General features: G+C 44.8%; 1 protein-coding gene across 1 annotated transcript in view; it reads left to right on the top strand.

The window, feature by feature from the left end:
• Positions 1-13,579, top strand: part of LOC122551092 (dynein heavy chain domain-containing protein 1-like) — a 221,247-nt gene that overhangs the window by 75,086 nt on the left and 132,582 nt on the right. The window contains exons 22-24 of the mRNA XM_043692735.1: positions 641-3,923; positions 5,509-5,647; positions 10,563-10,755. Of these exons, the coding sequence (XP_043548670.1) occupies positions 641-3,923; positions 5,509-5,647; positions 10,563-10,755 (3,615 nt within the window). The remainder of the gene's footprint in view (positions 1-640; positions 3,924-5,508; positions 5,648-10,562; positions 10,756-13,579) is intronic.

The following is a 13,579-nucleotide window of genomic DNA, read 5'->3' as shown; positions in this document are numbered from 1 at the left end:
CACCTGTGTTTCTTTTTCCTTCCTCCCCTCCCCTTTCCTCACACACATCTCACCCCCTCTCCTCACTCCCCCTTCCTTCATGCCCCTGTCTTCACTCTGCTCTCCTCGTTCTCCTATTCTGCACTCGTCCAGTTAGCTCTTTCCTCATGTCCCTCCCACAACAGATCACTCACGCCTTCCCTCTCTCATCACTTCCCTCATTATGTCACTCTCACTCTCCTCCCCTGACCTGAAGCATCTCCTAAAACCTTGTGTGTCTCAGGGACTGTTTCTTTGGTCCTAGTTCACTTCCAAGTCCTGTCATTATTTCTGCACTGGCTCTTAAATGCTGTCTGCTTCTGCATACCCTGATCTTTGTCATTACCTGGGTCCTGTGCTGTTTGTCCAATCAGAGACCTATATTCCAGCTGACCACCTGACCAGGAACAGATTGACAAGGCTTGCGAGTTAGAAACCAGTGCCTGGGACAAAGAGCTTTCGTTGCTCAGTTTCTGCAATAGGGTAAAGTTGTGCCTTGAAGATGATCACGAAGTTAGGACACAGGAGAGAGGGTGAAGGAGCAGTCAGGCCAGGGCTCTCTGTATCCTAGGAATAGACTGATAATTAATACTTCACAAGCTTTCTTATATTTGTCTCCTAGATGAAGAAGATTGAAGAGGTGGATGGATTGTATCGCCGGGTGATTCAAGCCCTATCCAGCAACCCCTCAGTTCTATCTGTCATCCTCTCCCAAGACACTAAAAAATACCAGGGGATGACACTCAGGATGATCTTCAGCACTGGGATTGAGGCCATGGAACAGATCATTCTCCAGATGAATCACCTCCTGGAGTCTGCCCGACAAGAATTCCCACGGCTATACTTCCTGAGTGATGATGACTTGTTGCATTTGCTGACCCTGAGCTCTGATCCCCGAAAGCTGCTGCCTTTTGTGACAAAGTGTTTCAGGGGGGTACAGGACCTTGAGTATCAGGTTATGAGCAGTCCCAATCTGATAATCCCACCTAGAGTCAACGTGTTAGCAATTCATGGGGATCTGCAGGAAAGAGTCAATTTGACCCCACGATTGGAAGCTATCCCTAAAACCATCCCTTGGTTACGGAACCTGGAACTCCGGATACAACAAAGCCTCTTCCTTTCCCTGGAGAGCTGCGTAGCAGAAAGGACAGCCTTGGCAAGGGAAATCAACAGTAAGATTGTGTTAGAATCCTCGGGCAGATCTGAAGCCTACAAGGCGGCTCAGTTGATGAAGTCAATTTTAAAATTAGCCAATAGCTTCCCAGTGCAGTGCATCTTGATTGCTGAAGACTTTTGTTGGCTCAGTGATGTGAAAAAAGTGTTGCTCAAGAGATCAGTCAGTAAAGAGTGGTTCAAAACTCTGTACAACACCAAGATCGACAGACTCGTGATGATTATCCGTGGGCTCTGCAAACATTCCTGGCAGGAGGCTGACAACCCACGTGTTCTGTTCTTGCTGAAGTGTTTAATTTGCAAGTCAATGAATCACCGAGATATCTCTGACAATCTCATTGCCTCAAACATCCAATCCGAGGCTTCATTCGAGTGGCACAAATTCATAAAATATCAATTTGACTTTAATTGGATATTTCCCAAGAGAGAATCCTTGAAACCATCAACCACTCATTTTGGACATTCAGTGCCAGGTAGTGACCAGTCCAAGTTTGGCCTAAGATGTTACATTAATCTCTTGGGCAATAACTACTATTATGACTATGAGTACATCGGCCCAAAGAGTGTGTGTGTGCAGAATCCAGTAACTGAGAGAATGTGCCTAGCAATGATCCTTGCTCTTCAAAACTTCAATCCATGTGCTCTCATTGGGACCTATGGCACTGGCAAAAGTTCAACCATCTCACATTTAGCCCAGGTTTTTGGATATCAACTGGTTATCTTCCAGTGCTGCAAGGATATGAGCTTGGCATTCATCAACCGTATTTTTAGTGGTGCCATTCAATCAGGTGCCTGGTTGGTGTTGGAGAACACTGACAGTCTGCCAATGGGAATATTGTCTGTTCTGGGCCAGCAATTGACCAGCATTCAGAATTCCTACAGGGAATTAACCACAAAAGATATTTCCGATAGATCGTACACAGACTGTAGAGCTGGTCCTAACAGGAAGAAGTTTGGAACCAGTTTGGTGAGTGTAACAGACTGTGAGAACTTGCACACCAGCTACAGGTATAGCTGGAGCTCTGAATGCCAGAGACAATTTGACCCAACTAGCCTAGGAAGTATTGTCTTCGCAGGAAACATCATACCAGCCAGAGTGAATTACGGTGCTTTTGTAACTCTTCAAAGATTTGATTCCAGTCTCTCAATTCCCGAGAACCTTCGGCTGTCATTGAGGCCAGTCAGTGTGATCGAGCCAGATCTAAAAGTGATCATTGAAATGAAATTCACCTCCATTGGCTTTTTAAAGGCCTCTAATTTATCAAGAAAAGTTCTTACAATTTTCGAGCTGGTAAAGGATTCAGGTTCCATCACAGATTGCTGCTACCTACCACTGATGGAGAAAGTCATAGACATCGCAGCAGATGTCCTCTACCAAACATTACAGGCAAAGATCCCAGAACCCAGCAACAATCAATCCAAAAGACTTTCTAATGTGCCCCAACCTCCAGCCTCTGAAGGCCAGGATGAGCAGAAGGGGAAGAGAGGAGATGGAGTCTCTGACAGAGGTAGGGTGAAATCAGATAGTGTCGAACAATGTCTGTTAGTATCTCAGCAGCCAATCACTAATTCAACAAGAAAAGCCAGTGAGTCAGAAGAGTTCAGTGGAAATGTATCAGCACCTATCTTTAAATCGATACTCTTGGTTGAAGAACATGCAATCCTTAAAGCACTTATTTTAACTCTGTTCCCAGCCGTGTCAGACCAGGAGAACCTCCTCAGTCTGAAGGGTTTATTGACAGACCTGTTTTCACAGTCCTGTATCCCATCTAATAATCTAGAGTCTGATTCCCAACTCCTGTCTGTCATTGAACAGGAACTGGCAGACACAGACCATCATGTGACCAAGCAACTAGTTAATAACATCCTTGTCCTTTACCAAACATTAAAAGTCAGCAAAGGAGTGATTATGGTTGGATGTTCAGGCAGTGGCAAGACCACCTCATACAAAACATTGTCAAGGACGTTGAATCTTTTGGCCAGAAATGAGCCCAAGTTGGCCGCACATCAGTCTGAAAGTACTGACCCCTCATACAGAACTGTGCAAGTCTCTGTTTGTTTCCCAAACAGCCTATCCACAGAAGAGCTGCTGGGAGCCATGGATCATCAATCCTGGAAGAACGGGATTGTCTCCAAATGGCTGAGTGAAGTTAAGAGCTGGTCCCAGGCCAGGTCACTTGTCAAGGAGTTTGAGTCACCTCAGGTGAAACCCTATCATTGCCCGGAGCCTCTCAGGTGGATGGTGTTGGATGGTGAACTGTGTTTAGATTGGCTGGGCCCCATCAGCAGTTTGTTAACTCATAAACAATCCCTCACCCTGTCCAATGGGGACCAAATCTCCTTCATAGAATCTACTTCCCTCATTCTTGAAGTGACGGACCTCAGCAATGCCCCTCCTTCGGCAGTGACCTGGTGTAACGTGGTCCATTATCAGGGCAGTCACGTGTGGGAAGCTGTGTTGGCCAACCTGGTGGAGAAGATATACAGTAACTACAGTGTACCTCGCAACATTGTCAAGCTGTTTACACAACTTGGACAGGATCTTATTCCAAAAACTGTGGCTTTCCTGGAGCAGCATTGTGTCCCCGCACTGACCCAGCAAGCAGAATACAGCATGATCCAACAGAACCAAGTGGCACAGGGCCTGCAAGAGGTAATGGCCTTCAAAAACATTCTTAAGGCTCTCCTTGATAAACACCTGTTACGTGACCAACAGCAAGAGGACATAGCAGGTAAGATCAATGACTCAACAAAGATGAGAGATGTAAAACAGTGAACAGAACACCTCACATTCCATGGATGCAATCAAACATTCCCAGGGGCAACACAGCATGGGGTTAGATAGAAAGTAAAGCTCCCTCTCCACTACCCCCATCACACTCCCAGGGGCAATACAGCATACGGTTAGATACAGAATAAACCTCCCTCTATAATGTCTTCCCATCAAACACTCCCAGGATAGGGACAGCATGGGGTTAGATAGAGAGTAAAGCTTCCTCTACACTGTACCCCCATCAATCACTCTCAGGACAGGGAGAGTAAGAAGTTAGGCACAGAGTAAAGCTCCCTGTATACTGTCCCCCATCAATCACTCCCAGGACAGGGACAGCACAGGGTTAGATACAGAGTAAAGTTCCCTCTGCACTGTCCCCCATCAAACACTCCCAGGACAGGAACAGCATGGGGTTAGATATAGAGCAGAGGTCTCTCTACATTGTGTCACATGAAGACAGGGTGGTTAAGGATGTGTTAAGCATGCTTGCCCTCATTATTGCACAGACCTTTGAGTATAGGAGTTGGGACACCCTGTTGAGGTTGTACAGGATATTGCTGAAGCTTCTTCTGGAGTACTGTGTCCAGTTCTGGTCGCCCTGCTATAGGAAGGACATTATTAAACTGGAGAGGGTTCAGAAAAGATTTACCAGGATGTTGCAGCTATGAAAGGTTTGAGTTATAAGGATAGGCTGGATAGCCTGCAACTTTTCACTGGATCACAGAAGGTTAAGGGGTGATCTTATAGAGGTTTATAAAGTCATGAGGGGCATAGGTAAGGTGAATTGTAAGGTGCTTTTCCCTCGAATAGGGGAGTTCAAAGCTAGGGGGCATATTTTTAAAGTGAGAGAAGAAAGAAATGTAAAAGGACATGAGGGGCAACCTTTTTACACAGTGAGTGGTTTGTATGTGGATGCCAGAGGAAGTTGTGGACATGGGTACAATTACAACATTTAATAGACATTTGGACAGGTATATGAATAGGAAATGTTTGGAAGGATATGGGCCAAATGCAGGCATGTGGGGCAAGTTTAGTTTGGGAACATGGTCGGCATGGACAAGTTGGACCAAAGAGTCTGTTTCCACGCTCTATGACTCTATGATAGCAGAGGGTTAAGTACTGAGTGAAGCTCAATTTCAGGATGATACATAAGGTGCAGCTTAGGCAGTGTGGATTGAGATTATCTTTCTACATTTGGGCACTAGTGAAAGCCTTGAATCAGCTGCCAATATCCCACTTGTTGTCAGTAGAAGAATGCAGTAGAAGAATGATTGAACGCCTAATCACTGCCAGCTACCACTTCGCCAATCCCAAATATGCTGACCCCACCAAATATCCCTATCCTGCCTCCAAATCCCCTCCCACCAGCTCAGCATGCCCACCCTCTCTCTCCCTCTCTCTCTCTCTCTATCTTAGCAACCTGGTTGAGCTTTAGGTGAAGCCAGTTTGAATCTGGCTCCCATCCAACAGGGGGAGTCTCTTCATGGGTTTCCATGTCCAGTGGATACAAGATGCTGCAAATGATATGAACATTTCTTTTGAAGGTGTAGAGCAGACCATTGTCACATCACAACATCAGCGTGCTCGCCTTGATGACAGTATCCTACCCAAGAACTATATCTTGGCCAAGAACATCCTTGCTGTGGCTTTCATCTGGAGTTTTGGAGGACACCTGCACACAAGGTACAGTAACTACCCTGAGACTCCCATCAACATTCTATCTTTCTTTAAGAGAATAATAGATGGTCTTATTGAAATGTGGAAGATCCTGATGCAAGAGACTAGAAACACAGAAAACAGGAGCAGGAGTAAGCCATACTCTTCAGAGGGTCGGTGTGGACTTGTTGGGCCAAATGGCCTGTTTCCACACTATAGGGAGTCTATGACTCTATAATTTAACCCGACGAGCCTGCTCCACTATTCAATACGATTAGTACCCACTTTCTCCCCATACTGTTTGTTCCTAAGATCTATATCTAATGGCCTTTCTTTATGGCCTTTGAGAAAACAGCAATAGAAATGAATGAACCAAAGGAAGAATGGACATTGCCCATGCAGAGTAAGTTGACAATAAAGCATAGGAAATTTATGCTTCACTGTTAGAGGACTTTTCTTGGGATTATGATGCTGCAAAGAAAATGAGGCTGCATATGAGTTAGTACCTGAGGCATGTAGACAAGTTTTCTGGAATTGAAGGAAAATGCCTGAGCAAGCCCAGCCCTATATTGAAGCCTATATTGAATTCAGGAGGGTCAGGCAAAGTAATTTGACAGGTGGATACAAGCACTGGAAGCTGAAACTGAAAAATGTATGAAGCTTTCAGCAGAATTCAAAAACTCAATGCCTTCCAATATAAGAACCCATGTTGAGGATCAAAGTATTGCAACTGTTAAAGTTAATCTATAAAACTAAATATTTTTCCATCACCCTTATAAATTTGAAAGGGATAGAAATGGGTGATTGAAAAAGAGGCCAGTAACCAAGGAAAGGAATGCATAGCTGGGAATGACCCAAAGTCTTCTCCTCAGATCAGAAAAGGAAAGCATTGAAGGTGGAGGTGAGGACGAGGTGTCTTCTTGTAACAAGATGGGATACATTTGTGCAGAATGCTTGAAGTTGAGAGGGCAACTCAAGGAACTCATTGGAGTTCATAAGAATGAGTCTGATAGAGAAACCCAGAAGGAAAGGACCATGGATAATTATAAAAACACAAAGACCCTTCAGGTAGTCCCGGCTGTGAGTGCAGAAGAATACATTGGACGCATGAAGGGTTTTGTCTAAAATACCCTTTTTTATCGAAAGTAGCTAATTCTGAAGGGGAAGGGTGAACAGCAAGTGACAATAATACATTTCAGTACCAGCACCACAGGTTAAAAAGCAGGATGAGATCCTGAAAGCCAAAAGTGGGAATTAGGACATAAGTTATAAATTGGACATCAAAGGTAGTAGTATACTCAGAAGAATTACCAGTGCCATGTGGTGGTTACTGTAGAAGTAACAGGTCATATCAGATGACTACATGACTGTAAAATGGTATAAGAGGGAGGCACTCAGACCGGGGGAGGTGAGGGGTACATACAAACAGGGTAAGTTGCATCTGGGCAGGATTGGGACCAATATTATAGGCGCTGTTTGCGAGTGCTGTGAGGGAGGGGTTAAAGTAGAATGGCAGGAGGATGGGAATCTGAACAGGGAGGCAGAGAAATGGGAAACAAGGATAGAAGCGCATGACAGAAAAGTAAGATGTAAAAGTGGAAGGTAAAAAATGTGAGAAACAAGTGGGCCATAGAGTCAGATAAAGCTAAAGCGATAAACAAGATTAAAAAGACAAGTACAAGGTCATTGTGTCGTAATGGGTGGAGCATTTGCAATAAGGTAGACAAATTAATAATAAGAGTGGATACATGCAGTTATAATGTCGTTGCAATTATTGAGACATGGCTGCAATATGACCAAGGATGGGAACTGAATATCTAAGGGTATTCAGTATTTAGGGAAAGGAGAGGGGGTAGCATTGTTAGTAACTCAGTGCTATAGTGAAGAAGGAACTTGGCTTAGAAAACCATGATGTTTGGGTGAAGATAAGGAACACCAAGAAGTACCTGTAGCAAACATTGATGAGGATTGTCTATAATTTGCCAAACAGTAGAAGGGAAGGCACCAAACTGAAGTTTAGAGAGGCAGACTCAAGGGGTACACCTGTAATCATGGATAACTTTAATATATATACATATTGAATAAATTAATTACAATAGAGGAAGATTTCCTGGAGTCTGTGCATGATGGTTTTTAGAGGAATATGTTGAGGAACCAAATAAAGAGCAGGCTATCCTAGTTGGGCTGTTTGTGCAGTGAGAAAGAACCATGGAATCATACAGTATTGAAGAGGCCCTTTGGCCCACTGACTTTGTACTGTCAAAACATACCAAATCTATACTAGTCCCATCTTCCTGCATTAGACCATAGCTTTAAATATAATGACACTTCAAGTACTCATCCAAAGTTGTAATGTTTGTCACCTCAACTACCCTCCCAAGCAGTGCATTCCAGTCTTCTACCACCCTCTGGGTGAAAAGGTCAAATCCCCTCTTAAACCTTCACTTTAAAATGATGACCCATTCTTATTGATCCTTCGAATAAGGGGAATACCTCCTTTCTAACCATGCTGCTCGTAGCCATCATCACCTCATACACCTCTATCAGGTTACCCTCAACCTTCTCTCCCTCTAAAGAAAACAACCCAAGTTTATCCAGCATCTCTTCATAGCTAACCTGCTCCAGGCAACATCCTGGTGAATCTCTTCTGCATCCCCTCCAGTGAAATCACATCCTTCCTCTAGTGTGGCAAGCCGCACTGCACACAGTTCTGTACTACTCCAACGTTCTGTACTACTCCAACATAACCTCCCTGCTCTTATAATCAATGCTATAAACGATCAAGGCAAGTGTCCCACATGCCTTCTTAACCATTGTATTAACCTGTTCTTCACATTCAGGGATCTGTGGATAAGCACCCCAAACTCTCTCTGACCTTCTGAGCTTTCTAATGTCCTGCCATTCATTCAGTATCCTTTGTCTTGTTCCTTCTTCCAAAAGGATTAATTCCATTGAGGAAGAGTGACCATACAATGATAAAGTACTCATTAAAACGAGGGTGAAAAAGTAGGGTCCCTAATTTACTAAATGAAACTACGAAGAAACGATGCACTTGATGGATTGGGGAACCATACTAAAAGGGTTGGCAATGAGTAGTCAATTGCTAATATTGAAGGAATGTATAGCTGAATTGCAACAATTCTTCATTATGATGTAGTACACTAATAAAACAGGAATGTGGCTCAACTGTGGGTTAGAAAGAAAAATTAGAGATGGTATTAGAAGCCCAGGGAAGGCATGTAAAATTGCCAGTAAAAGCAGCAAGCGTGGATGGGGAGCAGTTTAGAATTCACCAAAAAGGGGACAAAAAGTTTGGTTAGGAGGGGGAAAATAAAGTATGTGAGTAAATTTGCAGGGACATAAAAATTGACTGTAAAACATTTATAAATATGTGAAGAGAAAAGATTAGCGAAGACAAATGTAGGTCCCTTATGTTCAGAAATGGAAGATTTTGCACTAGGGAACAAAGAAATAGTAGAAAGATTGACCATGCTTTTTGGTTCTGTTTTCACCATAAGACTATAAGAAATAGGAGCAAAATGAAACCATTCAGCCCATTGAGTCTGCTCCGTCATTCAATCATGACTGACATGTTTCCTGTTCTCCTACCTCCTCCACATATTCCTTGATCCCCTTACTAATCAAGTACCCCTCTCTCTCTCTCTCTCTCTCTCTCTGTCTTAAAGACACTCTGACTTAGCTTTCACAGCACTCTGCAGCAATGAATTTCACAGACACACCACCCTCTGGCTGAAGAAATTCCTCCTCATCTCAGTTCGAAAGGGTCATTCCTTCACTCTGAGGCTGTGATTCTCCATCTGGCTCCTTACTTAATATTGTAACAGTGAAAATCTACCCACTGTCTTTCTGTATCACTTAATTTTCACCTCCTTGTGTAACTAAATCTCCACGCTCTCCATGTCCCTCAATCCTCACCTATCCACCTTCTTCCCTGTCCTTGAAACCCTTCCTACCCAAACTGGGAACTCTGAAGGTTAAAATATTACACTGGTTATAATATAATAATGCTAGTTTGATTATACCCACTGACCTGGATGGGTTCAGTACCAACAACATTCAAGAAGCTTTTTTTAAATTCATTCTTGGGATGAGGGTGTCACTGGTTGGGCCAGCATTCATTGTCCATCCCTAATTGCCCCAAGGGCGGTTAAGAGTTAACCACATTGCTGAAGGTCTGGAATCAGATGTAGACCAGACCAGGTAAGGATTGCAGTTTCCTTCCCAAATGAACATTAGTGCCACCAGGCCATTGCCTCCCTAGTTTGATTGGCACCACATCCACAAACATCCACTCCCTTGGCCATCGATGCTCATTAACAGCAGTGCTACCATCTACAAGATACATTGAAGAAATTCACCAAAGATCCTCAGACAGACGTTCATAACCACTTCCATCTCGAAGAACAAGTGCAGCAGATACATGGGAACACCACCCCCTGCAAGTTCCCCTCCAAGCCACTCACCATCCTGAATTAGAATGTACTGCTTTTGCTTTACTGTCACTGAGTCAGACATCCTAGAATTCCCTCCCTGAGGGCATTGTGGGTCAACCTAAATCACATGGACTGCAGAGGTTCCAGAAGGCAGCTCATCCCCACCTTCTCAAGGGTAACTAGGGATGGTCCAGCCAGCAACACACACATTCCATGAATGAATAAAAAAAACATGAATTATACTAGTTTGATTATCTATGGTTATACTGGTTTGAGCTAGATTTCCATATAAAGCTATAAAACAAATTTGAACCAGTATTGTAATTTCTACTGGTTCTTCCTTCTGGGCTGGCTGTAGTCAGTGCAGCAATTAGCCTTTAATTTGTTGCTTTTTGTTTGATATAAATCCTTGGCTTTTCTATTTTGATCATTATCTAGAAAACAAAGTAGAGCCTGAACCTGACTAATAATGTACCCATCTCTGACAGCTCTTGGCCTCAGTTTGACCAGTTTGCCAGACAGGCCCTCAGCAGCAGTGACTACAACATTGACATCCCCTCAGAGGGCTTGGTCTTTGACTATTACATCGACCCTGACACTGGCTGCCTGGTTAGTCTATTCAGACACAACGAGTCAGAAAAGAAGAAGAGCAAAGTTCCAGCCTATGTTCTCATTCCTGAGGTAAGTCCGACCTGGGGAGGGGGTGGGGGGAGCGGGAGGAGAGGGAGAGAGATTAAGGAGATTTGAAAAATAGTGACATTGATAGGTATCGACTTAGCCCCTGCCAGTGCAGTGAGTATTGTACACTGACTGAGAGATCCACAGAGCTGGACTAGAAATTAGATGATGCAAGATCACATTGCACTGTGGCAACTTGAAAATCTGAATTCATTTTTTCAAAATATCTACAAGTAAAAGCATTGGGATCACTAAAAGTGACCAATAAACTTTTGTATTATCATGAAAATTCTTCAGAAGCATTCTGTTCCTAATCTAGGTTACCCCATACCAAAGCAATGTGGTTAACACTTAACTGCTGCATGACTTGGTGGAGCAAGATAAAGTATCATTACAAAGAAAGTAAGGGCTGCAGATGCTGGAGATCAGAGCTCCCCTCCCCTATCAGCGTTCTGAAAAGACCACTCCCTCCATGACTCCCTCGTCAGGTCCACACTCCCCACCAACTCAACCTCCACTCCTGGCACCTTCCCCTGCAACCGCAAGAAGTGCAAAACTTGTGCCCACACCTTCCCCCTTACTTCCCTCCAAGGCCCCAAGGGATCCTTCCATATCCGCCACAAGTTCACCTGCACCTCCACACACATCATTTACTGCATCCGCTGCACCCAATGTATTGGGGAGACAGGCCACCTACTTGCGGAACGTTTCAGAGAACACCCCTGGGACACCTGGACCAACCAACCCAACCACCCCATGGCTCAACACTTCAACTCCCCCTCCCACTCTTCCTAACCTGCAATCTTCTTCCTGACCTCTCCGCCCCCACCCCCACTCCGGCCTATCACCCTCACCTTAACCTCCTTCCACCTATCGCATTTCCAATGCCCCTCCCCCAAGTCCCTCCTCCCTACCTTTTATCTTAGCCTGCTGGACACACTTTCCTACATTCCTGAAGAAGGGCTTATGCCCGAAACGTCAATTCTCCTGCTCCTTGGATGCTGCCTGACCTGCTGCGCTTTTCCAGCAACACATTTTCATCAAAGTATCATTACACTTCACATTTGTTGCTAAACAATAATGATTAAAATAAACTGTATCTCCCCATTCACAATGACGGAAGAGCTCAACACATCAGTGCAAAAGGTAAGGCTAAAGCTTTTTTTTTCAGCCAGAACAGCCAAGTGGATGATTGATCTTGGTTTCTTCCAGTGATCCCTAGTATTACAGATACCAGTCTTCAGCCAACTTGATTGTCTGGACATACTAGATACTGCAAAGGCTATAGGCCCCAACAACATTACAGGAATATACTGAAGATTGTGCTCGAGAACTTGCTGATCCCTTACTGAGCTCTTCCAGTACGGTTACAACACTGGCACCTACCTGACAGTGTGGAAAATTGCCCAGGTATGCCCTGCACACGAAAAGTAGGACTGCTGTAAAGGAGAGTCTAACTGTTTAAAACACTTACCTCAAGCATTGGGGCCTCCATTTGCCGAGAGGTGCGAGGGAGGAGCGAAGGACTTCTGGAGAGTTTTTAAGTGGGTGAGATCTAAACCCGAGACCCTACACCGTAGTGTCTCTCTCCCACCCACCTCCTCTAACCTTATTAAGAGTCTTTAAACTCGGTAAATTTTCAGTTTTCTCATTTTTTCTTCTTCTCTTCCTTTGTTTAGTCCTGTGTGGGCTTTCAGAGTAGTGGGATATGGATGTCAGGGTAGTTGCACGTTCCTCCTGCAGAATGTGGCAGGTGAGAGACACTTCACATGTCTCTGCCAACTACATCAGTGGGAAGTGCACCCAACTCCAGCTCCTCAAACCGAGTTAGGGAACTGGAGCTGGAGCTGGAGCTGGATGAACTATGGATCATTTGGGAGGCTGAGGGGGAAATTGAGAGGATGTACAGGGAGGTGGTCACTCCCCAGACACAGGAAAAGGACAGCTGGGTTACGGTGAGGGGGAGGAAAGGGAACCGACAGTCAGAGCAGAGATCCCCTGTGGCTGTTCCCCTCAGCAAAAGAGGATTGGATACTACAGTGGGGACAGCCTACCAGGGGAAAGCCATAGTTGTCAGGTCTCTGGCACTGAGCCTGGCACTGTGGCTCAGAACGGAAGGGGGAAGAATAGAAAAGTGCTAGTAATAGGGGACTCAATAGTTAGACGGATTGACAAGAGATTTTGTGGTCAGGAGCGGGACTCCCGAATGTTGCCTCCCTGGTGCCAGGGTCCGGGATGTCGCCGATTGGGTTTACAGGATTCTGAAGGGGGAGGGTGAGCAGCCAGAAATCGTGGTACATAATGGCACCAATGATATAACCAGGAAAGGGATTGAGGATCTGAAAAGTGACTACAGAGAGTTAGGTTGGAAGCTGAAGAGCAGGACGAGTAGCGTAGTGATCTCAGGTTTGCTACCAGTGCCACGAGATAGTGAGATGAGGAACAGTCAGTGAATGCAGCTTAACACATGGCTGTGAGGCTGGTGCAGGAGGGAGGGCTTCAGATACCTAGACCATTGGGATACCTTCTGGGGAAAATGGGACCTGTACATGAAGGACGGGTTACACCTGAACTGGGGGGGGGCACAAATGTCCTGGGTGGGAGATTTGCTCGTGTGATTCAGGAGGGTTTAAACTAGTTTGGCTGGGGGGGGTAGGAATCAGAGCCACATTTCTAAGAGGGGGGCAGTTGCAGACGGGGCAGTGACAGGATGTATTGAATCTATCAGGAAAGTTTCTCATGTGATGAAACAAAGGGATCTGTTAAAGTGTGTCTGCTTTAATGCAAGGAGTGTCCGAAATAAGAGCATGGATCAGTACTTAGAGCA

Source organism: Chiloscyllium plagiosum, chromosome 6 (genome assembly GCF_004010195.1).
Source record: "Chiloscyllium plagiosum isolate BGI_BamShark_2017 chromosome 6, ASM401019v2, whole genome shotgun sequence".
Taxonomy (NCBI): Eukaryota; Metazoa; Chordata; class Chondrichthyes; order Orectolobiformes; family Hemiscylliidae; genus Chiloscyllium; species Chiloscyllium plagiosum.
Note: the sequence above shows the minus strand (reverse complement) of the source record. Positions and strands in the feature narration are given on the sequence as shown.